The 24,129-nt window shown below is 42.6% G+C and overlaps 1 protein-coding gene across 1 annotated transcript; it reads right to left on the bottom strand.

Moving 5' to 3' along the window:
- Positions 1 to 538: 538 nt before the first annotated feature.
- On the bottom strand, positions 539 to 1,971 carry msx1a (muscle segment homeobox 1a). The gene is made up of 2 exons (XM_055642825.1): positions 1,401 to 1,971; positions 539 to 1,166 (listed from the first exon to the last, which is right to left on the bottom strand). Exons 1-2 carry the CDS (start codon positions 1,852 to 1,854, stop codon positions 745 to 747), a joined length of 876 nt encoding a protein of 291 aa, XP_055498800.1. The 5' UTR covers positions 1,855 to 1,971; the 3' UTR covers positions 539 to 744.
- Between the last annotated feature and the right edge of the window lie 22,158 nt (positions 1,972 to 24,129).

Genomic DNA, 24,129 nt, shown 5'->3' with positions numbered 1-24,129 from the left:
CGATTCACGAAAATTCCTCCCAACAATCTCCCTGTAAAACGATGCATCGCATAAAATCTTCAGGCGAATTCTTCACACCAGTTCTTTGTAAAACCACAGAACACCGCTAAAATATTCTTCAACCAGATATTTCACTTCCTCGCACTCTGATAACGATAGTTCGAACACGATACAAACGCACTCCAGAACGGCATTATTCAATGTTCTGCAAAATAACAGCCAGTTGTTTTGAACAAGGCTACTACTAATCGATTGGTTTGAAATGGCATGACCAAACACATGTTACTGCATTTAAATCAACTTTGGTTTCAAAACAGTTTTAGAAAGTGTGGAAACAAGATCGCCCGAACTTCTGTTTTAGGAACATACACGCCAGGAGAGATGGTGTTCCTCTAGGCCAAAAGTAGTGAAACAAGCTATTTAACCTAAAGGACTAAATGAAAATAAAACGTCAGAATGAATGGATGGGTGTCCTAGATCTTAGATGGAAACAGCCCTAACATTTGATTTCAAATAAAACAATATCACCTGAAGAAGCTACTTGAAACACTTACATTTATTTAACAAATATATGCATAATATAAACGATAAACTTCAAATATACAGTATATTACATAGTACACAAACTCCTTCCCAATGAGGAATCATTGCAGATGGATGGGGAAGAAGGGGAGGGGGTGTCAATAGGATGTGTATGCGTGCGTGTGTTATTTCAAGTCTCTCTCTCTCTTCGCTCGACTCCGTTCAAGCTAAATGGTACATGCTGTATCCGACGTGAGCGGCATATAGTCCGACCGGCGACACTGGTAGAGTGGGTCTGTGGAAGTGGTGAGCTCCGTACAGGGATGTTGCAGGGACTGGAGTACCGATGGGGAAACTAATTCCAAAAGCCGGTGGGAGCATGGGCTTGGCTGCCATTTTCAGTTTTTCCAGCTCGGCCTCTTGCAGTCGTTTGGCTTTCGCCCTGCGATTCTGAAACCAGATTTTCACTTGAGTCTCAGTTAAATTGAGGGAGCTGGAGAACTCTGCTCTCTCGGCGATGGACAGGTACTGTTTCTGGCGGAATTTCCGCTCCAGGGCCAGTAACTGTGAGGTGGTGAACGGGGTCCTGGGTTTGCGGTTGGTTTTGTGCTTTCTCAGGGTGCAGGCTGGCGGACTCATTCTCCCTAAAATAAACACAGAACACCCGTTAATGAAGAAGCAACCTCTCGCTCCTCTCCCCCCTCCCCAAGATTGAACGTTAACGACAACAACACAGTATAACACAGTCCACAACATCCCACCAAGACAACAACGTGTCAAGTTTAAACTTAGCGAATCCGATTCGGTGGCCTGGCATCGGCATTTGCCATGGGTCGAAGCAATAATATTAAGTCAAGTTTTGTTAACATTGCACTTACTGGGAGGAGAAAAGCGCGAGTCTTGTATCCAAGCCGCCCGATCTTGTCGGTCGCTGCTCTCCGATTTGACAAGTGCGTCTTCGGACAGTTTTAACAGTCCTTCCACTGTGTAGGAGGTGTTCACCGGCAGGGATGTGGGTAGCGTCTCCTGAGCCGATAAACCAGCGGTCCGAGGGCTAAGGTTCCGCGAGGGGCCGACAAACGGCAGGTCCGATGTGGAGCTGTCCCTGCTGGGTTTCCTGTCAGACATGAGCGCCTCGACACTGAAAGGGAGAGGCGCAGGCGGAGCTTTGGGTCTGTCCATCTCTCCCTCCACCGCCAGCTTCACAGTGCTCTGTATCCCTTTACTCAAGGAGCGGGGCTCTTCGATTTTCACGCCGCCAGTTGTCACTTGCAAAGCACTCATGGCAGAACAAGGGGCCATATAGAGTCGATCCCTTTTCGGATGTTGCATTCAAGAAAATAGACAAGTTGCGATGCGATGCGCCCCCTGATTGTACTGGGCCTGCCCGCAGTCCGGGCTTCTCAAAACATTGTCAATGTTCCTGGTGCCACTGGGCGCCGGGGCGTTAAGAAGAGAGAGTTTGCTGGGCGCTGTCCAATCGGCACCTTCAGGGGTGGGGCACAGACTGCCATTGGATGCCCCGGCCTGCCCGCCATCAATAATCTTTCCAAATAAATTAGTACTTAATCTGATTGGCCACTTGGTGGGAAGAGTTTATTGATAGCTCCGGGCTCTAATCTCATATAAACACAAGTGCCCAGCGTGCAATTGAAGGGTCATTATCTTTCACAGGGCGGGGGAAGGAAAAGAGAGAGAGAGAGAGAGAGAGAGAGACAAGCAAGAAATAAATAAATAAATAAAGAAAGGCGGGGCACGGGGGGGGGAGTATTTGTTAGGGATATGATGATGATTTTTTTTTTTGGGGGGGGGCGTTAAAATCATGTTGCATTGCAATAAGTGAATAAATTCATCGGAATTTCAGCCCAGGGAAAATCGATACTCGTCCTTGCATTTTTCTTCTACTGGAGACATTGTACCTTTGTTTCTCAAGAGTACCATCCCACGTTTGCTAATTGTGAGTCTCGGCAATCTGTCACGATTAGTCAGTGCTTTTAATAGGCAGACAAGTTATGTTGTTTTTAGGCGCCAGCGTCGGCGCGATCAAAGGGACCAACTTCAGGGAGAGTATTCAAAAGTTGCTCGGCATCAAGGCAACAGCCCGCCCTAGCCCGAAGACATCAGGCCATTGAATTTGAAAGTGATGGCTCTTCGGCGATCGCACGCCACTTTTTTTTTGTGGAGTTTGGAGAGTGGTTCCATGTTAATATTAAAAACCGACCTTTATCCCCATTTGGCCTCCGGCAAAGCTGGGTCACTAATGGCAGGTTTATGTTCTAAAATGTAATTTACTTGGTCATATATGTAAATATATATAAATATAACAACCGTTGAGGTTGTTAATTAATATATATATAACATTTCACAATTAAAAAACTAAATTGAAAACTATTAACCTACACAATTGTTTGAACTGATTTCCCCTTACTGAGTTATAAATATATTCCCTTGGCATCATTGCAACATTTCCCGTCTGTGCCAGTCTTACCACGAACAGCTAAAGAAATGTATAGCCGCTTCCTCCTGAGAATTCTCGCAAGGAAATCGCTGACATGTAACTATAAGGCACAGTTTCGTGGCATTTGGGACATCTTGTTTATGAGGAACTGCGGTGGACAGTGGCGATGGATAACAACATTGCGCCAAGTAGAATCCCTAATAACGTGTTTGATGTAATTAATCTGGCAAGCTTAAAGCCTTTTGTTGATGTTGTTGTTGTTTTATCTTAATTAGGACGCAACAAATAGGCTTTGATGCCGAGACAGAAGAAACTGAAATTCGCTGGGTGGAATGTTCGTGTGTCCTTATTAAATTCAAATTTGTGAATTTAGACAGAAATGTTCCTCAAGGAGACGCAGGCAGGACGACTCTTATTTTTATTTTTCTACGGGGATAACGAACTGTGATCATCATCGTTCGGGACCAGCAATCAGTTGGAAATGCATGGGCGCCCCCCCCGGCAGGAATAAAATGAACCATACTTTGATCACCGTTGTTTGCTGGAAATTCGCTAAACAAGCATGATGGCATATTGGATGATTTGTTAACGATATGCTCGAGAGTTTGTTCACGATATCTTCAACAGACGTTATCTGACTTTTTCTTTCAAGGACCGGTTATTTGGATGTGTTTCACAAAATACAACATTTGTAGGCCAACGCGACATAATAGTGTCATTGGGAATTTAGACCAAATAGAGAGAACAATATGACAAGAGTGTTTACCCGGCTGCTTGGACGTTTTAAACCCGAACCTTCACAGGTCAACAAAACGGACACCGTCTCTTTAAACTGGCTGAGCCCTTTGGAGTTCTCCTCCGTGAAAGGAATGCAGTATTTCAAGTCCTGCAAATTAATTTGATCGCGAAATTATGATGTACTTGGAAAAGATGAAAGAAAAAAGGCTGTCCGTCTCCTCCAAGATCTATATAATTATAGATAATATATCCTATTTCAAAGCAATTAGCTCAATCAGGCGTAACCAGGCACTTTGCTGCCAGCGAGTAACAATGCCTTACGGTTATTTAAGCTTCAAGATGTCAAGCATAAATGGCCATGGTTTGCCTGGGATCTGCTGGTGAAAATACCAATTCAAAAGTATCCTGATCAGATTTTCTGGTTTAAGACGCACACATAATTTCAGCTTTACTTTATACAAACGATTAATTTCGTGTTGATTTAACGATATGGGATATTAAAGAATTACTTGTAGATTGTAGGATGAGAGATGTCATGCTTTGTATAATTTGTTGGTCGCGCAACCGGGCATAGCTATGATTGACGATGAAGACTAATAAACAGACTGCGCCTTTAATTTACATAAGACTGCTCTGATCTTTTTGTAACATAATAATTACAGTAAAGTAAAGCTGGTTTGCGGAAATTCTTTTTATGTTCTTGGGTCTGTGATGTATTATAGACAAATGATATACTTGATCTTATTATATCAAGAGACTCCGGGCAAACACTTTCCCCTCCTATTGCATTTACAGGGATAAAAGAATGGGAATTCACAAACATTGTAATTAGTGTGTTTCTCTGATGTAAAAGCAAACGCAACATCTACAGCCGAGATAACGGGCAATGCTCATTGAAGCGAAAATCAATCTCGCCTTATCGTGTTCATAAAAGCTTTTAAAGTTTCTCCGCCGTGTTGTCGCCGAGTCTCGCATATACCGATTTGTAGCTGATGGCAAACAATTTTACTTTAGCTGTGGTGTTCGAGGCAGCGATTTATTTCATGAATCCATTCGCATATTTGTGTGCATTTACCCACGTGCCGGCAGAAGACCGAGCCCAGCGCTCCTGTTAATGATGCCACTTCAGAAATTACCTGTTTATAAAAACACACATGTTTTCCAACTAAGTTTAGGCTCACCCTGTCCAGTTTCCCCGCCCCCAGCCACCCGTGCATGTGGCATTACCTGACTTCATACACAGCCCCAACTAAAACGCAAAGCCTGAATCTTCTGAATCCAATTTATAACTCAATATGCGGCAAGATGGTTTTGGAAAGAAAATTGCTTGTTTATGAAGCTGCAGTTGCGTTTACATGGTTAAACGTTGAACAGTATTTTCAGAACTGGCTGCGTGGGGCGGGATTGATACAACCTCTCACACCTCATTCCTAGACATTCAATAGATGAGATTATCATTGTAAATATTGCATGGGAATGAAAGCCTCGGCCCCCCTGGAACTCTTTCAACTCTTCCAAATGGACCACAACACGCAGCTTCTGAGAATCGCAACTTCAGCGCAACATGAAATTACTGGACATCAATATAAATTGAACTAAAGGCTCGTTTAAAATTAGAACGCGGGGAGGAAACTCCGATTTCTTTCAAGCGTATTATATTCTTGCGACAAACCTTTCACCCGTCTAATGATTTCGGTCCTGCTTCCTTTTCGGACCTTAACATTACCGACCCTTTTTCAGACCATCTTCCAGATTGAAAATATATTTATTGCGTTGGCGTGCCCAGTGATTGAACAAAGCGCGCTCACGCATTGATCTGCCGTGAACAAGAGTTAAAATGCTTTATGCCTTAATAATACCGTACAAAATGACAAGTAACATTTTTAGTATGGTCTGACGGTAATTGGATACTGAGTCGTGGCTTTGAAGAAATGGCTGCGCGAACTGATAAGCTGCGTGATACTTTCCCCCACTAAGATAGATGGCCGAAAATTGCATTATACGTATAATATTCACACAAATAATAAGGTGCAAATACTGAACCACTGAAAATATCTCTCCAAACAATTCCAAATAAACACATTTTGATGTTTACGCTGTCAGATACACGACGAGGGACTGCGATTAAACACAGCTTTTGTTTCAGCTTTGGTCAAAGTTCTTGCAAAAGCATCCTCCTTCAGATGCTGACGGGAATGAATGAGATCTTCCGTTACATTTTCAGTTTCTCGTTAGTACCACTCTTCCATCGCACCAAGAGCTAACCGGACATTTACATTCCTGAGGGCGACATATATGTCATTCTGGATAACTTATTTGATTTGATTTTATGAAGAAATCTGATACGCCAGCTTAATTCGTGAAGATACTGTTATTGGGAGATGTTTGTCGTCTGAACCTCGTTAGCGCTGGTTAACATAAAACTGTCATATTATTCATATTATTTGACTTTTTACGTAAATTGCTACTAATAGATATGAATCACTTTAAGATATTTATATCCTGACTACAACAAAAAAAAAAGTGTAATATTTACATGATTTCCAACTTTTTTTTAATTCACCAGAAGGTTAAGGACAGGACGATAGAACTTTTGAAGGTTGAGAGACCCAAGTAGTGTATTAAATAATAGCAAGGTTGTATAATTCTATGTTTAAGAAGGAACTGCAGGTGCTGGAAAATCGAAGGTAGACAAAAAAGCTGGAGAAACTCAGCAGGTGCAGCAGCATCTATGGAGCGAAGGAAATAGGCAACGTTTCGCGCCGAAACGTTGCCTATTTCCTTCGCTCCATAGATGCTGCTGCACCCTCTGTGTTTCTCCAGCTTTTTTGTGTACCTTGTATAATTCTATCTTCGGTGTAAACCAGCATCTGCAGTTCCTTCCAACACATTTATAATATTTGGATTACTTTTTCGACGCTTTTGTTACAGCGTGTAAATGTGAGTACCTCCCCAACTCAAACATGTGATAGCTAGATTTTTTTTATATCTGTTGATCCGAGCGAAGTGAAGAAGGGGGATAAAAGGTTCTTATTGTTGACATGGGCACACATTTTGGACGTTATTCAGAGTGTTGGTTTAGAGAATATAAAATGTCTCGGACAAACCCATGTGGTGTTCAATTTACAATGAATGTTTTATTTTTAATCAAAGCCATCAAAAAAAATCTGTAAAACAGTCAGAATCCCAAATTATGTGTACGCGTTTCACGTTTGAAGGAATGTTTGATCTGTGTGTAATATCAGATTGTGTTTAAACGCAATGGACATGCAGGGCACACACTGTCCTTTCAAGTCTTCCTAAACATATCTTATTATTTCCCCATCTTTCCGAACGTAAGCTACGGCTATTAGTGCTGATTACTGTGTGTAGCTGAATCTAATGATTCACAGCCACTTTACAGCCTATTAGACAAAACATTATTCGCTTGGACAAAATTTATAGTAGGCATTTTTTCTCTCCATTAGCAAAGAATGGTACGCGATTACTCTGCCAAATGTGGGTATACGTCCCTCAGACCGCGACAGTAGACTACATAGAGTTTACATAGAAATAAAAAGGATACAGGTTCGTCAGTCGGAGTGAATCGGATGGTTTGGAGATACGGACCCCAGTTTGTGAAAAGGACACATTCTTTTTGAAAGTTTGACGCATATTGCCGCCATCAAGAAGCGGCCAAATCCCTTAGAGATCTAATCCGTCCCAGCATCGTGTTGGAGCCCCGATGTCGCCAGACATTTGGAGGTTTTATGCGATAGTAAAATATCCTTTATTACAATGCAATGTTGATATGTTTCATTGGATATAGTGAAATATGTTAACACCGCAGAATCACCGGCCATTTAAATCGTGACCCAGGCTAATGTTACAATGCCCGATGGAAAACATGGTTAAAATCTAGAACACTTCAGAGTAAGGAGGATGAATCCCACCATGTCAATGAATGAATATCCATTCGGTTTAAAATATGTAGTTGGGGGTGCATTGGCCGGGGTGCTGAGAGGGCAGAGAAGCTGTTTCAGTAAAAGAAGAGCGTTCGCAACGCACCTGGCCCGCTAATATCCCTTGACATTGTTCACAGTGACTCCTGTGTGAATCCAATCCCGGATTGCCCTCTCTCTGAACTATCTGCCCCACAACACCAAGCTGCCTGCCACCGTGTTCTCAAGGCAGCTAAGCATGGGTAATAAATTTCGGTCTGGCCAGCGATACTGTCGTCTCGGGGTGGGCTAGAAAGAAAACGACCATAATTCAATGCCATGATTTTACCGACATGGGAAGCATATTCCCGACCACATTCATATTGTGTTACCTTTCTGGGTAATGTTCAATTCCACGTTTGAAATATTTAAAGATTCAATAGGTCTCGGAACAAGAAAATATAAAACGATGTTCTGATATTAAACTCGTGGGGTTTCGTGAGCATCAGGATAAAATGTCCCATGAAGGAGAAAATGTCATAAAAAACATCACCTGGTAAACATCAGTCTGAAGAAGGCCCTCGACCCGAAACGTCACCTACCCATGTTCTCGAGAGACTGAGTTACTCCAGCAATTTGTATATTTTACTACGAAAGCAATCTAAGCATAAAAGCACATTTCCTGCATTTGAATATCAATTTTTTTTGGGGGGAAGCATAATCTAAAATTGTAATGTCGGAAAACATCCCGAATGACAACAAAACAACCCCTCCACAAAGTGTTGCAGTAACTCAGCGGTTAGGCTTCATTCATCTCTGAAGAACGTGTATGGGTGACGTTTCGAGTCGGGATCATTAAGTCCAGAAGGGTCCCGACCCGAAAGAAACGTCGCCTACCCACGTTCTCCAGAGATGCTGCATGAGCCGCTGTAATTACTCTAGTCTTTTGTGTTGTCGCTCAGGATTGCAGTATCTGCAGTCCCTTGTCTCTCCGATTTATAACACGTTAGATCCTGGTTGGGGTATCAAGTCGAAATTGGATATGGCAATAATTACTATTAGTAAGGCAACCCTTCTCACCCAATCACATTTCATATAAACCTACACACAGTTACTAATCACGCAACGTAACTTATACATCTTGGGGGGGGGGGACGGGGGGGGGGGGGGGGGTACTAACCTGGAAGTATATTATGTCTTATTGACATCTAGTGATTTCCGCGCTGTCCGGATGAGATTCCTTCGCCGTTCATGTGCAGTCTACTCTCCCGAGATACAATATCTCCAGTACTCTGTATCCCGGGTACAACAGCTAACCGTTCTTCACATCCCTCTTTTTTCGAGAGCAAGCACATCATCCAGACACGTTCACCTTAACGGGCCTCACAGCGATCTTCGACCATGCAGTTCACAACTGACCAACTAATAAAACTAATCAGAACAGAAAGTTTGCTTAATATAAGAATGATAGGGTCTAAGAATATGTCTGAAGAAGAGTCTCGACCCAAAATGTCGCCCGTTCCTTCTCTTCAGAGATGCTGCCTGTCCCGCTGAGTGACTGCAACATGTTGTGTCTATGTTCGGTGTAAACCAGCATCTGCACATCCTTCCTACACATACGAATTCGTTACTTTTATGAACAAAATACGCCGAAGAGTTTCTGGAAATATCACCTTAACATTACAATGTATCGAAACTTGGTTGGAAACACGAAAATGCATTGAAATATACACAATAAAACGGATTAGGTAATACTTGATGTGTGGTGTGCACGCTCATTTTACTGCACCTAATCATTTCTACTCTATATTGATGTACATTCGCGTTAAAAAATGTCCAAAACCAATTATATTAAACACAGTTTGGTCGAGAAATGATTATGACTGAATTATGCACGTTCTTTAATGTTACTGTTATTAATTATTCTCACGTGTATTTGACGCTAAAGGACCGCTGATTATTTCAATCCCATGACAGGTATTTACCATAAATTATCACTTCTCGGTGTTGCGTAAGCATTATCGGGGTTTCCTCCGTGCTTTAGTGCGGGGAAGGTGGTTAGAACACGCAATTACAGCCACTGAGAATGAAGCGATGTCTTACAAGCGTGGATCACTCGCTCTTTAGCAGGTTGACATGGTGACTTATCCCTTTCTCCCGGCACCGTTCAAAACCCACCCTTCACCCTCAGCGCCCAATTGATTCTTTCGAGTCGTGATGGGATTTCGTTACTGATAAGTATTGCGGGTGGATTTTTAAATGAAACTGTTACCGTTCTTCCAATTAAACCGTATTTTGAAATGTCCTAACCACTGCCAAGTGTGATTGCGTTATAGTTTACACTTTTTAAAGAAAATAAAACACAAGATTTTTAATATACACCAAGTAAGACTTTTTTTTTTTAACCATCTGGATTCAAAGCAGATCTCATCATAAATACACGTTGACTTGCTTTGGGAATGGGCGGCAGTTCGTAAACTTCTCATAATCACTTTACTCGGAAAATATGTGGCTCTGAGACCGTTAGCTAGGAAATATTACAGGTCCTGCTTCCCAACAGCAGACACGTAAAATACAATCTTCTTCCACCTAAAAATAAACCTGCAAATTTGAGAAAGATTCCAACATAAATCGTCGCTGAGGCAAAGCAACCATATCAGGTCTCAATGGGAATAACTATTGTTTATGTTGTGTCATGAATTTCTCATCAGATGCTTTCCGCTCTGCGTAACAAGCGTCTGGACTCAATTCTGCACTTCACTTCATCCCACGGATTACTCAATTGTAGCGTGTAGGAAGGAACTGCAGATGCTGGTTTAAATCGAAGTTGGACAGAAAATGCTGGAGTAACAAAGCAGGACAGGCAGCATCCTTCTCTCCAGAGAATGGCCATTCCTTCTCTCGAGGGATGCTGCCTGTCCCGCTAAGTTACTCCAGCATTCGGTGTCCATCTTCCCTAAACACTTCATACTGATGACACATGAAGCTTCGAATGCCCAGCGCCTTGACATGTCGCTCTACCAATGAAACCAAATAAGACCATTTAAAACAATATCAGAAGGGCGTCGGTGACTAACTACATGTCCTGGCTCTGTATTTGATAGATTCCGTTCATTTTCTATTTACGTTCTGTCAGTGAAATAAAAGTCCCCCGACACATTTTGCTCTTAACTTCCAATGTCATTCCATTTTTTCATTCCCGAGAACCCATTCATCCAGAGTGGCAAAAGTCATAGCAACGGGACGTTTTCACGGTGGAGGTGTTTAAAGACCATTCATGTTTAGGGCAACCTTAATTTCAGTGTGAAGTAGTTTGCACTCCGCAATGTTTCTCTAATAACTCTAAGAAGCAGTAATCTTGTACCATGAGCGCCCACACGCTACATTTATTTTTGCGTCAAACTTGGTGCATCGGAGGACTCCGATAGTTCTCACGGACAATTTCTTATTACACATATAATCTGCATTTTGAGGCAGCATTTGAACAGAATGCACAGGGAACGAGAGAAGCATCGCAGAATTAAATGTTGGAAATATTGAGGTGTGGCGTCAAATGTCTACGGAGCGAATGGTCACATTTAGGCTTTCTGTGTAGAACCTTCTTCAGCGCGGCAACTGGCTATGAATGGAAGGAATGCCATTTGATGGTTGAAATTATATATTGTGAAGAGATTTCACGACATAAATCGAGGCATAACAGTGAGTCAGTCAGTCGACATGGACATTATGGAGTTTTCAGTTCAGGATTTGTACAACCGCAAAAACTGGTTTCAGGGAGCGTGAATGTGAAATACATTGGAAACCAATCTTTACAACAGTTTAATAACACTCAGGCCACCTGCAATGCCCGGGCTCGCACACAATATCTCAGGAAGTGAGATGAATCAATTGGTAGAGCTGCTGCCTCACAGCGCCAGAGACACCGGTTCGATCTTGACCGCGGGTGCTGAGTGGAGTTTGCACGTTCTCCCGGTGACTTCCCTCCGAGTGCTCCGATTTAATTCCATATCCCAAAGATTGTATTGATTGTTTAATTGGCCGCTATAAAAATGCCCCTGATGAGCAGGGAGTGGATGAAAAAGCTGGATAACATAGAACTAATGTGAACGGGTGATCGATGGTCGGCGCGGACTCGGGGAAAATGACCTGTTTCCATGCTTTATCTCCGAACTAATGGAAAGATACAGAAATACATTAAATAAACAAACCTTTCAATTTCAATGCGCTGGTTTTCAAGTTAAACAATATAGGAATTATTTAACAGCTGCCACATTAATGAGCACATAAACCCAACCAGATCAATATCTCCACCTCAGTCACTTCATCCCAAGGACTAGTCTGAAGACGGGTCTCGACCGGAAACGTCACCCATTCCTTCTCTCCAGAGATGTTTTGTGTCTAACCCAAGAAACAACTTCTATATCCCAATGTGTTTAGGATTAAATAGATTTACTGAATTCGGGGTTTTAGAAATTATAGCAGAGTTTTACCCAGGGTACTCTTTAACAAGTGTAGGTAAGGGAATCAAGAACCAGAGGACATTGGTTTAAGATGAGAGGGAAAGATTCAATAGGAACCTGAGGGGCAACGTTTTTCACTCAGAGGATGGTGGGTGTATGGAATGAGCTGCCAGAGGAGGTAGTTGGGGCAGGAAAAATAACAACATTTAAAGGGCACTTGGACAGGAACATGGATAGGAAAGGTTTAGAGGGGTACATAGATACATAGATGCATAGACAATAGGTGCAGGAGTAAGCCATTCGGGCCTTCGTGCCTGCACCACCATTCAATGTGATCATAGCTGATCATCCACAATCAGTACCCCGTTCCTGCATTCTCCCCATATCCCTTGATTCTGCTAGCCCAAAGAGCTCTATCCAACTCTCTCTTGAATGCATCCAGTGAATCAGCCTCGGCTGTCCTCTGAGGCAGAGAATTCCACAAATTCACAACTCTCTGTGTGAAAACGTTTTTCCCCATCTCAGTTCTACATGGCCTGCTGCTTATTCTTCAACTGTGGCCCCTGGTTCTGGACTCCCACAACATCAGGAACATGTTTCCTGGATCTAGCATGTCCAATCCCTTAATAATTTGATTATCCCTAAATATATAGGCTAAATCTGGGTAAATGGGACCAGCTTAGATGGGTCATCTTGGTCACCATTGGCCAGTTGCTCTGAAGGGCCTGTTACCATGTTGTATGCATCTTTATACGAGCTCTGTCACCAATGGTGGAGCACTGGGGCATGGGTGTATAGATGGGAATGGACAAAGGTTCAAGAAGCTGGATAAAGTTGTTGAGGCAGAATGCAAGGTATGAATGAGTTAATAGAGGTTGGAAGGTCAGCAAACAACACACTGGAGAAACTAAATATCTGAAGATAATGTATTACTTGTAGTTTAGTTTAGGAAACAATCCATGTGGCCCACAAAGATCCAGGTATTAGGTGGGGTGATGACAGGCAGCAGGGTGAAATTAAAATATTGCAGCCTTAGTGAGGGACACCATATTGGGGTTTATAGGATTCATTGTAACCTGTTAATATCATGCAGATTGTAGTTTAGTTGGAGTGAACAACAAAGCGGTGGAGGCATGGAACTAGAATTTTTCTGTTTGAATCAAGCATTGTAAATGTGGTCTTCTTGTTGTTAATTTGAAGATCTTTACAACAATGACTCCATATCATCTACATGATATTTCACCTCAGAATCTGTTATGGGACAGAGGGAAATATTACAGAGGTAGGAAATGGCCACTAAAGGAAGCTATCCATGCCTGTGATGGATGTTGTGGAAGTGACTATAATATTGCATCAAAGTCTTTACTTTAGTGTAGATCAGTAGAAGGAGATAAATATGAAGGAAATACTGTAGGTAAAGGTGATGTGGGTGATCACTCCAATTGCAAAGAAGGGGTTGAGGAGAACAATGCGTTCATTGTAATGGAGGATATTAGCAAAAAGGTTTTAGGGATTCCATAAATAGGATGAAAACCAGATAAGAGGTTTGAACAGAAAAATGTGGGAATTGAGTGAAAGATGTGAAGGAACTATGCAGCAGGGATGACTTAAGTCACTCAGAGGAAATGTAGGTTAGAGGTAGGGCAGTAATTGCATCAACTAAGAGCTTAGTGGTGTATTTTTTCAGGAAAAAGCCAATGATGGTAATTTTTAAAAAGTAGAAGAGCATTACCTTTTGAAAAGTACCATATATTCATTTAGATACAGTAATGGACAAGCTGTATTTTGGGCACTTCATGCTGAATATTATTGGATGAAAAATGAGTTAGCAATGCAGATAATAGTTCTGGCTCTTTACACTATTCTAATGGAACTTGTGAAATATCTGTCATTTTCCATTTTCTTTGTAAGGATGGTTAGGCATTAGAGCAATTACTGCCAAATGATTCCAGACTGTTCAGAGACCAAAACTTTCTTTGTGTAAAATCCGAAAGCAATTATTGGCATTCCTGTTGAAAGAGGCATTCCATTTTTCTGATGCAACAGTAGCCTTCTGTAGCATGTTAAATAAAGCCGATTGCTCCTTAGCAGACTTCTGTACAAAGTTGGCACAGAGCGCAGCTGCATTAAGAAAACACAACCTGCCAAGGAAGAAAAAAATAGTTCCACAATCCCAAATTAGAAAAGACGTACAAAAGGATTAATCCATACTCTGGAGTCTTCAAGCACACAGTGGGTGGCAGAGTGGTGCAGCAGTATAGTTGCTGCCTTACAGAAACCCGGGTTCAATTCTGACTATGGGTACTGCCTCTACAGAGTATTGTACATTCTTCCTATGACTGCGTCAAATTTCACCAGGTGCTCCGGTTTCCTCCCGCACTGCAGATACATGCGGGTTTGTCGGTTAATTGGCTTTGGTAAAGTTATAAATTGTCCCTAATGTGTAGGATAATGCTGGTGTATGGGGTGTTTGGTGGTTGGCGTGGACTCAATAGGCCGATGGGCCAGTTTCCATGCTGTATTTCTAATGTCTAAAGCCCAAAGTGACTGATTCTCCAGGTTGTAGTGACAAGTTTTCGTCTCCTAATCTGAGGAAAGACATTCTTGCCATAGAGGGAGTACAGAGAAGGTTCACCAGACTGATTCCTGGGATGTCAGGACTTTCATATGAAGAAAGACTGGATAGACTCGGTTTGTGCTCACTAGAATTTAGAAGATTGAGGGGGGATCTTATAGAAACGTACAAAATTTTTAAGGGGTTGGACAGGCTAGATGCAGGAAGATTATTCCCGATGTTGGGGAAGTCCAGAACAAGGGGTCACAGTTTAAGGATAAGGGGGAAATCCTTTAGGACCGAGATGAGGAAAACATTTTTCACACAGAGAGTGGTGAATCTCTGGAATTCTCTGCCACAGAAGGTAGTTGAGGCCAGTTCATTGGCTATATTTAAGAGGGAGTTAGATGTGGCCCTTGTGGCTAAAGGGCTCAGGGGGTATGGAGAGAAGGCAGGCACAGGAAGATACTGAGTTGGATGATCAGCCACGATCATATTGAATGGCGGTGCAGGCTCGAAGGGCCGAATGGCCCACTCCTGCACCTATTTTCTATGTTTCTATGTTAAGTGTTCACTTACTGTGCAAACTACATCCAATGCCTTCGGCTTTGCTTCCTTGAATAGTGCTATTTTAATTTAAGATTATGAGGACAATGAGATGGGAGATGACCAAGAATTAAGGATGGGCATTCTTTTGTCTATTTTCTGTGCAGACAGGGTTCAAGTAGTTTTGTATTGGCAGGGAGAAGAATGTTGTTTATCTGCAACATTTACAAGGACTGTAATGTTATGAGTCAGAAGGGATTTATTTGCTAAGGAGACAGAAACAGACCATGAACATGGTGAGTCAACTAAAGCAGAAAGTAAAGACGTCAAGTGGGTGTGACCTGTGGTCTCGGCCCAGCATTCACTGATGGTGATGGCAGAGATGAACCTAAGGCAGGAAGCATCTGAAAAGGGGTTTTAATTTTTTAGGTTCTTTAGAGATACAGAATGGAAACAGGTGTTTCGGCCCACTGAGTTTGTGCCAATCACCAATCACCCGTGCACTAGTTGTGTATTATCCCAGCTTTGCGTCCTACACACTAGGAGTAAGTTACAGAAGCTAATTGGCCTACAAACCTACACATCTTTGGAATGGTGGAGGAAACCAGAACACCCAGAGAAAACCCACGCGGTCACAGGGAGAACATACAAACTCCACACAAACAGCGCTCATAGTCAGGATTGAACCTGGGCCTCTGGCACTGTGCAGCAGCAACTCTACCACTGCGCCACCGTGCCGCATCATATGAAAGTTCAGTCTTAATAAGGGGCGTGACGTCCCCAATCACTATGACGGTTTCCACCTATTGAATTAAATATTTCTGCAAAATCACTTTAACAGTCTCATTAGACGGCCCAAGGTTAGTGTCCACTGAGACCATCAATTAATTTTACAAGCATCAGTTCCAAGCTATCCATGTTGAATGAGTGCAAGTGAAAAAATGAAGAAGCTTGTCATGATAATCAGTGTATCTCACTCGTTCTCCCAACATAACCTGCTTCCACTGTCTATTAAATGTACACAAAAATGCTGGAGAAACTCAGCGGGTGCAGCAGCATCTATGGAGCGAAGGAAATAGGTAACATTTCGGGCCGAAACCCACTATCTATTATCTGTTTCTTACAAAACATTATTTGCAGGCATTAAGGTGGAAGATCAAATTGTCTACATGCACTGAGGTGAAAGATCAAATTCTTTCCATTATGTTTCTGTCTTAATGTTCTTTGAAAAAAACACATCCAGAATCAGCAGGAAAAATATTTAAATTGACCATTTAAATATTTTTATATTTTCTTCAGACATAAGGTCAAATGAGGTGGCCATATGGCCAATCGTACCTATGATGCTTCTTACAGTAATCCCATCAATTCCACCTCCTTTAATTCCCTGTAACCCATCTTCTCACATGTACCTAGCAACTCCACCCTGGAGTAATAACATACAGTACTTTAGGTTTTTGCAAAGGAACCTCACCTTGGCCACAGCTAAAAATGGTCTGTCTTTTGTTTATCAACGTTACTTTTTTGCATATCTTTCATTCATAGGTTCTATATCTCTCTGCATCACCATCTATCTCTCATTTCCCTTTCCCCTGACTCTCTGTCTGAAGAAGGGTCTCGACCCAAAACATCACCTATTCCTTTTCTTCAGAGATGCTGCCTGACCCTCTGAGTTACTCCAGCTTTTTGTGTCTATCTTCGTTATAAGCCAGTTGTGGATAAACCCGACAATCAAGTTGGTAACAGAACGAGTTACTCATATAACTATGAGCTGCTGCAGTTTTCAAGTGTTATGCTTATCTTAGTATACTGAATAGTAAATGAATACATTCTCCAAAGCTGTTCTTACATTTGCCACCCACATACTAGAAACATATCAGTTAAGTGTTTAGCATCTCCACTGCGCCCATTCATGTACATTGCATCTGGATTCCACTGTGAATCGTTACTTATCCTAGTCTCTTGGGAAGTCTCCTAGACTCAGACTGAAGAAGGATCTCGTCCCGAAATGTCACCCATTCCTTCTCTTCAGTTATAAACAGTGTTCTGATTTGTTCCTGCTACAATCCTTCTTGTGTTTCTGCATTCTATTTATCCCTTTCCAGAAATGTCAAGTTTTCTTTGATAACACTGCATTCCTTGATGTGTGTGCTGTGACATTGAGAGATAAACTCTAAAGGTAATATTCCAAGCTTTAAAGAAATAATGCATAAAAGCTAATTTAAAAAGAAGCTATGGTTTCCACAGTTCTCTCTCCTAAACATTTTCCATTGGCTATCAGTCAGGGACAGACACGTTTCCTTATTGTTCATCCTCATTTTTTCAGCATCATCTTTAACTGAGAATCCCACATGTACCTGTCCCACATGCCCATGTCAGGCAAGGCTATTATCTGACTGGGAGGACATGGGAGGATATTAGTTAAAATAATGTTATAGTTGTTTTGACTTTATCAGTTTGTTAGAAGAACTGTTTGAAATTGTAGTTCATTCTAACAAGAGACCCATGTGCTCTCCAATGCTACATCTTTGTGTTATATGGTAACGGACCTGTGCCAGTCAGTAATGAACCCCAGTGCGATGCTCTGCCCACCACTAGTGTGGCTATATTGTACAGCAACAGACATGACACTAGTGAGTCTGAAGAAGGCTCACAGTGCAAAAAATCATCTATCCGTGTTCGCCAGGGATGCTTAGGAAGGGACTGCAGTTGCTAGTTTAAGCCAAGGATAGACACAAAAAGCTGGAGTAACTCAGCGGGTCAGACAGCATCCCTGGTGAAAAGGAATAGGTGATGTTTCGGACCGAGATCCTTATTCAATCTAAAGAAGTGTCTCAACCTGAAATGTCACCTATTCCTTCTTCTCTGGAGATGCTGTCTGACCCACTGAGTTACTCCAGCATTTTGTATCTTTACATGGTAAACCAGCTTCTGCAATTCCTTGTTTCTATATATCATTGTTACATGCAGACCGACATTACTATTGGATTGCAGATGTGGGAAGCTGGAGCAAAACATTAAGTGCTGGAAGAACTCAGTAGGTCACTCGGTATCTGTGGAGGGAATGGACAGGCAACCATTGCCTTGTATTATGGTAACATTCTTATGTCCACTATCACAAAATACTGGTGTTATATGCAAAAAGACTATGCCCACCAGTTCTCCCCCATTACTATGTAGCAGTGTTATGGCCAACTGTACTGCAAACTTGCTTTTCCCAGCATTGGTTATTGTTCATTCCAGCCTTCACTTGTTCCATTGCAACCCAGCCTCTCCTTGTGCTTTAGATTACTGAATAGTGAACTATATGGTATGAAACTGCACTTGAATTTTGTGGCCTTGCACCCTGCTCGAAGAGGTAAGAAACTGCACTTGAATTTGATGGCTCTGCACCCTGCTTGAAATGGTGGGGAAATGGATTTGAATTTAGTGGCCTTGCACTCTGCTTGAAATGGAATTTCAAGGAATAGCCGTGAGTCAACTGCCAGCCCACCAGCCCACCAGTGAGTGAGCTGCCAGCACATCAGGCTTGAGGGACGGAGCTGCCACCCTAAGAATCCGTTTGGCCCACAATGTCCATACTAGCCCTCTGGGGACCAGTAGTCGCTGCAGCCAACAACACCCATACCAGCGCCCCAGAAAGACCCCCCCCCCCCCCCCCACCCTGACTGGCCACCAATATTGGAATTGGTGGAGAGGTGGAATATTGCGTCGGGGGACCAGCACTCCCGTGTGAACATGGGACCCAACGGGTCCCACTTAGTCTAGTTCTGTTCTATATTCAACCCATTGCATGTAATGTTCTATGTTCAACCCGTTGGTCACTCTCCCTGTAAGAGTTCTGTGGTGGGCAAACACCATCCAGCTGGAGTCCCCAGGAGGAGAGCCACTCTCCCAGCAGGAGTCCTGGAACGGAGTGACTCTCCCAGTGGAGTCACAGGGAGTGGAGTCACGTCCCAACTGCAGTAATTCTCGCATATATTAATGCAACACTTGGTTATTTGTTGATCCATTGTCAGCCAGGAAATCCCCCAGAATGTATTTGCGAAAACAATATGTGGTAAATTAATTGTGGCGAAATGTAACTTTTGCATTTAATGTTTTTTCATTTGTTTTTGATTATCCTTCACGTTTTCCATGTTTTTGCGCTCCCCTTTCTTATCCTGGAAAATCTAGAATTGATTGTAGGCGGAAATGTTATCTAGCCTGAAAGTCAACAACTAATTTAAGATAGACAGAAAGATTAGAAGCGACTGTGAGGTGCCTTCAACTCCAGCCTTCGTTACTTAATCTAACCATCTCCTCTTCACCTGACTCATTTGCTAAACAACCACTCCTCACCTGAATCCTCTTATCACTTGTAAGCCTTTGCCCCACCCCTTCCCTCACCTCTCTCTACCATTTTTCACTATCTGCTCTATCAGTCTGAAGAAGGGACCCGACTCAAAATGTCATTTGTGGAGGAAGGAACTGCAGATGCTGGTATACACTGAAGATAGACACAAAATGCTGCAGTAACTCAGCGAGACAGGCAATGTTGCTCATAGCATCAGATTACTCATTTTCTGGGACTCGAGCTAGCATTAAGGTGAGAGGGGCAAAGTTTCATGCAGATGTGCAGGGCAAAGTTTTACACAGAGGGTCCATGAGTGCCTGGAAGATAGTTGGTGGTGGAGATAGATTATCATCCGGAGACGAGGAAGAAATGACAGTTTTGGGTCGAGTCCCTTCTTCAGACCAAGAGTCAGGGGAGGGGGAGACTAGAGATATGGTAGGAAGAGGTGTGAAAAGAACAAATCAAAGCAAACTATGTCTCCCTCAATGTTCAGAGTGTCCCCGGTGGGGAGTGTTTAATGATACAGGGTAGTTGCAAACACTGTTGAATATGACACTGTTGAATGTATAGACACTGAGAATGTGTGAAGAGTATTCTATTTTTTATTCTGAATAAAGTTTATATTTGGAAATAATTGAGGGGGGGGGAGGAGGAGAGGGGGGAGAGGAGAAAACTGAGAAGGGGAGAGGATGAAATGAGGGGGAGAGGAGGGGGGGGGGGAGAGGGAGGAGGGGGAGGAGAAGGAGATTGGTGGAGTGAAGGTGGAACGGAGGGGGGGGGAGGAGAGGGGGAGAGGAGAGGGCGGGATGGAGAGGAGAGGGAGGGGGAGAGGAGAAGGAGGGGGGGAGAGAGAGTGCCTTTTACTTCAACCCAAACCCAAACAACCATTTGCAGGCAGTGCTTTTTTACCTCTAACCATATTTTCATCTTCAAACCAAATTAAGGGTACACCACTTGCAGAGACTGATTGAGGCACACCACTTGCAGAGATTGATTGAGGCACACCACTTCCTGGTTTTATAGTCCCTCCCCCCTGCTGCCAGCGGGGGCAACAGAGAGAATGGAGAATTTTGTAAAATCATTAATATCTCTGTCATATTTCATCGACGGGAAAAATCCTCAGCACACATATGGCGGAGGGGGGGGCTCTGAGCGAGGTGGCCAAAAATGACGGCCGTAGGTGACGGCGTTCTCTCGGAAATTGCAGCACAGATCGCCAAAACCGGTCAAGAACAGAGTTTAGTAATATAGATGTAGCCCTTGTTAGAAATGATCCTGTGGGGGGAATAGTGTCCGTTATTGCTGATTCTCCGCTGTGACCGTGTTAGGGATTATCACTGAATAAGTATCAGAAACAAGGAACCAGTGTCGCTGGTTAATGCACAAAAGGACACGATGTGCTGGAATAATACAGCTGGTCAGGCAGCATCTCTGGGGAACATAAATTAATGGCATTTCGAGTCGAGATCCTTCTTCCGTCTCTCGGTCCGAAACTGGACATGGAATCCAGGTGAGTTGACGGCCTCGACCTGCTGGTTGCTGGGGGAGTGGCGAGGATTGGACTCAATGGTCACGGACCGCGGGTGGCCGGAGTGCGTTGCTCCAACAAATAAAGGTTGGTATTCCTACTCTTGCAGATCCAACATCAAGAAGAAGAAGACCAATATACTAATCAACAATTGACTTGGGGGTAGAGCTGCTCCACACATACACTAGTGCCAAATCCTACAAACATAAAATTAAAGCCCAACATTTGATCCCAGTGAATAAGAAGAACTAAGTCTCATGAAACTGGGAAAGTACATGAAGCCTATAAAGAACATTGAGGCATTGAGTACTACAATACTTTGTCGGGATGGGCAATTTCAAATTAAATACAGAATCATGGGAATAGACATTACTCTGTGGCTCGGGGACACCCACTTTGCACCTAAATTCTAACTACCATGCATAATAATTAATGACCAATTGTAAATTTGATCCCTTAACTTGTAGGACATGATTCATGTCCATGGTAATGTTATTGGAATTACTTTAAAATCTGGCACTTAATAATGGCTTATCAGAATAGAATGGGATCTGCTTCAAAAGTAGTTGAAAATTTGATTATTGACCTGGCATCTTTTCTTGTCCCACCTCTAGGAAAACAGTCGGCGATGGGAGAGGATTGTTTAGTGACCATCAAGGAAAGGACAGACCCTAGCAGATATCAGGAATTACGATGTTGATTTAATAGTGAAAAAAATGCCCTGGGAACGTAAGGTGGTGGTATAAAATGATGAGGCAGACTAAATGTTTAACTAACAAGTCCCCCTCGGAAAGAATGATGCCAACCATCCAAGAAATTGTTCAATTGCAGGAGGAGGCTACTGAAAGGGATAAAGAACGATGGAGGCAACTTGGGTGTGTACTGGATTGTATGACTGGACTATGGACCACTCTAGCAGGGCAGACTTGCATGTCAGATTCATTGGCAGTATGGGTTATAAAGTGCATGCCCATTGTGGTGCAAGGTCAGTAGGGGACACTATTGGCTACTTGGTGGCATCCAAGTCTACAAACTTTAGCTCAAACTGTAAGCAGTAATTGCCTGGTCCGCCAGAAATACAATCCAGGGAAAGGAATAGGATGTGAAGAGAGAAAAACACCATTGCCTATGGGTCCATTTGAGACGTTGCAGATGGACTATATCGAATTAGAAAGGTGCCAGAGTTATAAATATGTACTTGTCATAGTCAATGCATTTGGCCAATGGATCAAAACTTATCCAACCCTTGATAATAAAGTGGCTACTATTATCAAGGAGTTAAAGAAAAATTATCCCTAGGATTTGGCATCCCTATTTGACATAGTTTAAATAATGATCCACAACATATGAGAACAAATTAATGGAAATTATGCGAACAGCTGGGATTGTATTGTGAATATCAACCACAAGCTGCTGGATTTGTAAAATATCTCAATATATAGACTGTGCTGATTTGCAGCTATTTAACTTTGAGGCAACCATTGAAGTGTTAAGAACAATGATACAACTGTAGAAGAATGACAATAGTGAGTGCTTATTAAACACAAAGCCACTGAAAGTCCATGGGTATTCTACTAGTCATGTGAAATAGCACAGTGGACAGGCAGAAGACACATGGAATTACTCAGCAGTTGAAAAGACACATTTCCATCACCCAGTTGGATTTTAACCCATATTCGATTGTTGATTGGTTAATGATTTTAGGGGGGTGAGAGTGTTAATATTGACCAAATTGAAGACACTATAAAATGGAGGATCCCGGCATTTGTAAGATTTGCTTAACCTTTGTCTGTGGAAAATTACAGGCTGTGATTGGCGCCAACCAGTCTGAGCCCTAGATTGATATGCAGGATGGGGAAAGATCCAGATATCCTCCCAATTGAGAAAGTGTATGAGGACTCTGCAGAGAAACTCTAAGGTGTTGTAGGTTGTTTTGATTGGATTGCTGCAAAGGGATTGTAAATAATGTTAATAATGTTGCAGGACAGTTATCCTGCTGTTTGATCATTGGCTGAAGTGTGAAGCCCTGGCTGAATTGTTTGTACTGCCTGGGTAAAAGTTGCATTATTCAGTTAAGCTGACTACTTTCCAGAAGCTTCTGTAGAAAAATTGTATTGGGACTCTTTGTAATTGGGTTGGGGGACTCAATAATATTTAATGTAATAGATATGGCTTGTAAAGGGAGCCATCCCTATGTAGTTCGACCCCTCAGGGTTTGTTGACCTATAAAAGGTAGCCCCCATTTCGGTGTCGATGTTCTGGAAGGGCACTTGGGACTGTGTGACCTTTTGGTAGTGTCTGCTTGCACGAGGCTGAAGGGCTTGGCCAGGCAGAGACAAGGATCGAACCCGCGATGGTTTAGGTATCATATAGGGGATTCGTTGTTCGTTCAAAAATAAAGTTTAGTTGGTCCAGTGCTTGATTCAGTGTTTTATTGAACTAGACTAAGGGGGGTATGTTTTAGGAGCATATTTACAAGAGTTTGCAACCTTCACATGGTCCACCCTGTTTTGACTAATGCAATCAACCCGACGTGCACAAACAAATAGATGTAGTGTTTTGGTGTCTACAACTTTGGGCTGTGCACTCCGTAAGCATGAAGAATACTGATATCAGGGTTGTAACGCGATTATTCCACTGCGTTCCTGACTTCCCATCTTTTACACTTCTTAAATGCATCCAAAATTCTGCTGCCAATACCACCTTCAGTTCAAACCTCACCACTACAATAGCTATCAGTTCAGCATTGCCTTGATTAAAACATTCTCAAACTTGTGGTCAAAACTTTTCATGTCTTCTCAATATGGTATGTTTCTGAAAGCTCACCATGATCAATAACTCTTCGAGATTACTTTCCTTAAATTTTGACTTTTCGCACATTGACAATTCTTATTATTGATTTGCAGGTGTGCCCTTGGATACCTAGATCCTTAGCTTAGGAGGAACAAGGAGCTGCAGATGTGGGTTCACACAAAGAGACACAAAGTGCTGGAGTAACTCAGCTGGTCAGGCAGCATCCCCTGGAGAACATGGATAAGCCACATTTCGGGTTAGGCCCTTTTTTAGT

This window comes from Leucoraja erinacea, chromosome 1, assembly GCF_028641065.1.
Source record: "Leucoraja erinacea ecotype New England chromosome 1, Leri_hhj_1, whole genome shotgun sequence".
Taxonomy (NCBI): domain Eukaryota; kingdom Metazoa; phylum Chordata; class Chondrichthyes; order Rajiformes; family Rajidae; genus Leucoraja; species Leucoraja erinaceus.
This window is presented reverse-complemented; position numbering and strand designations above follow the sequence as displayed.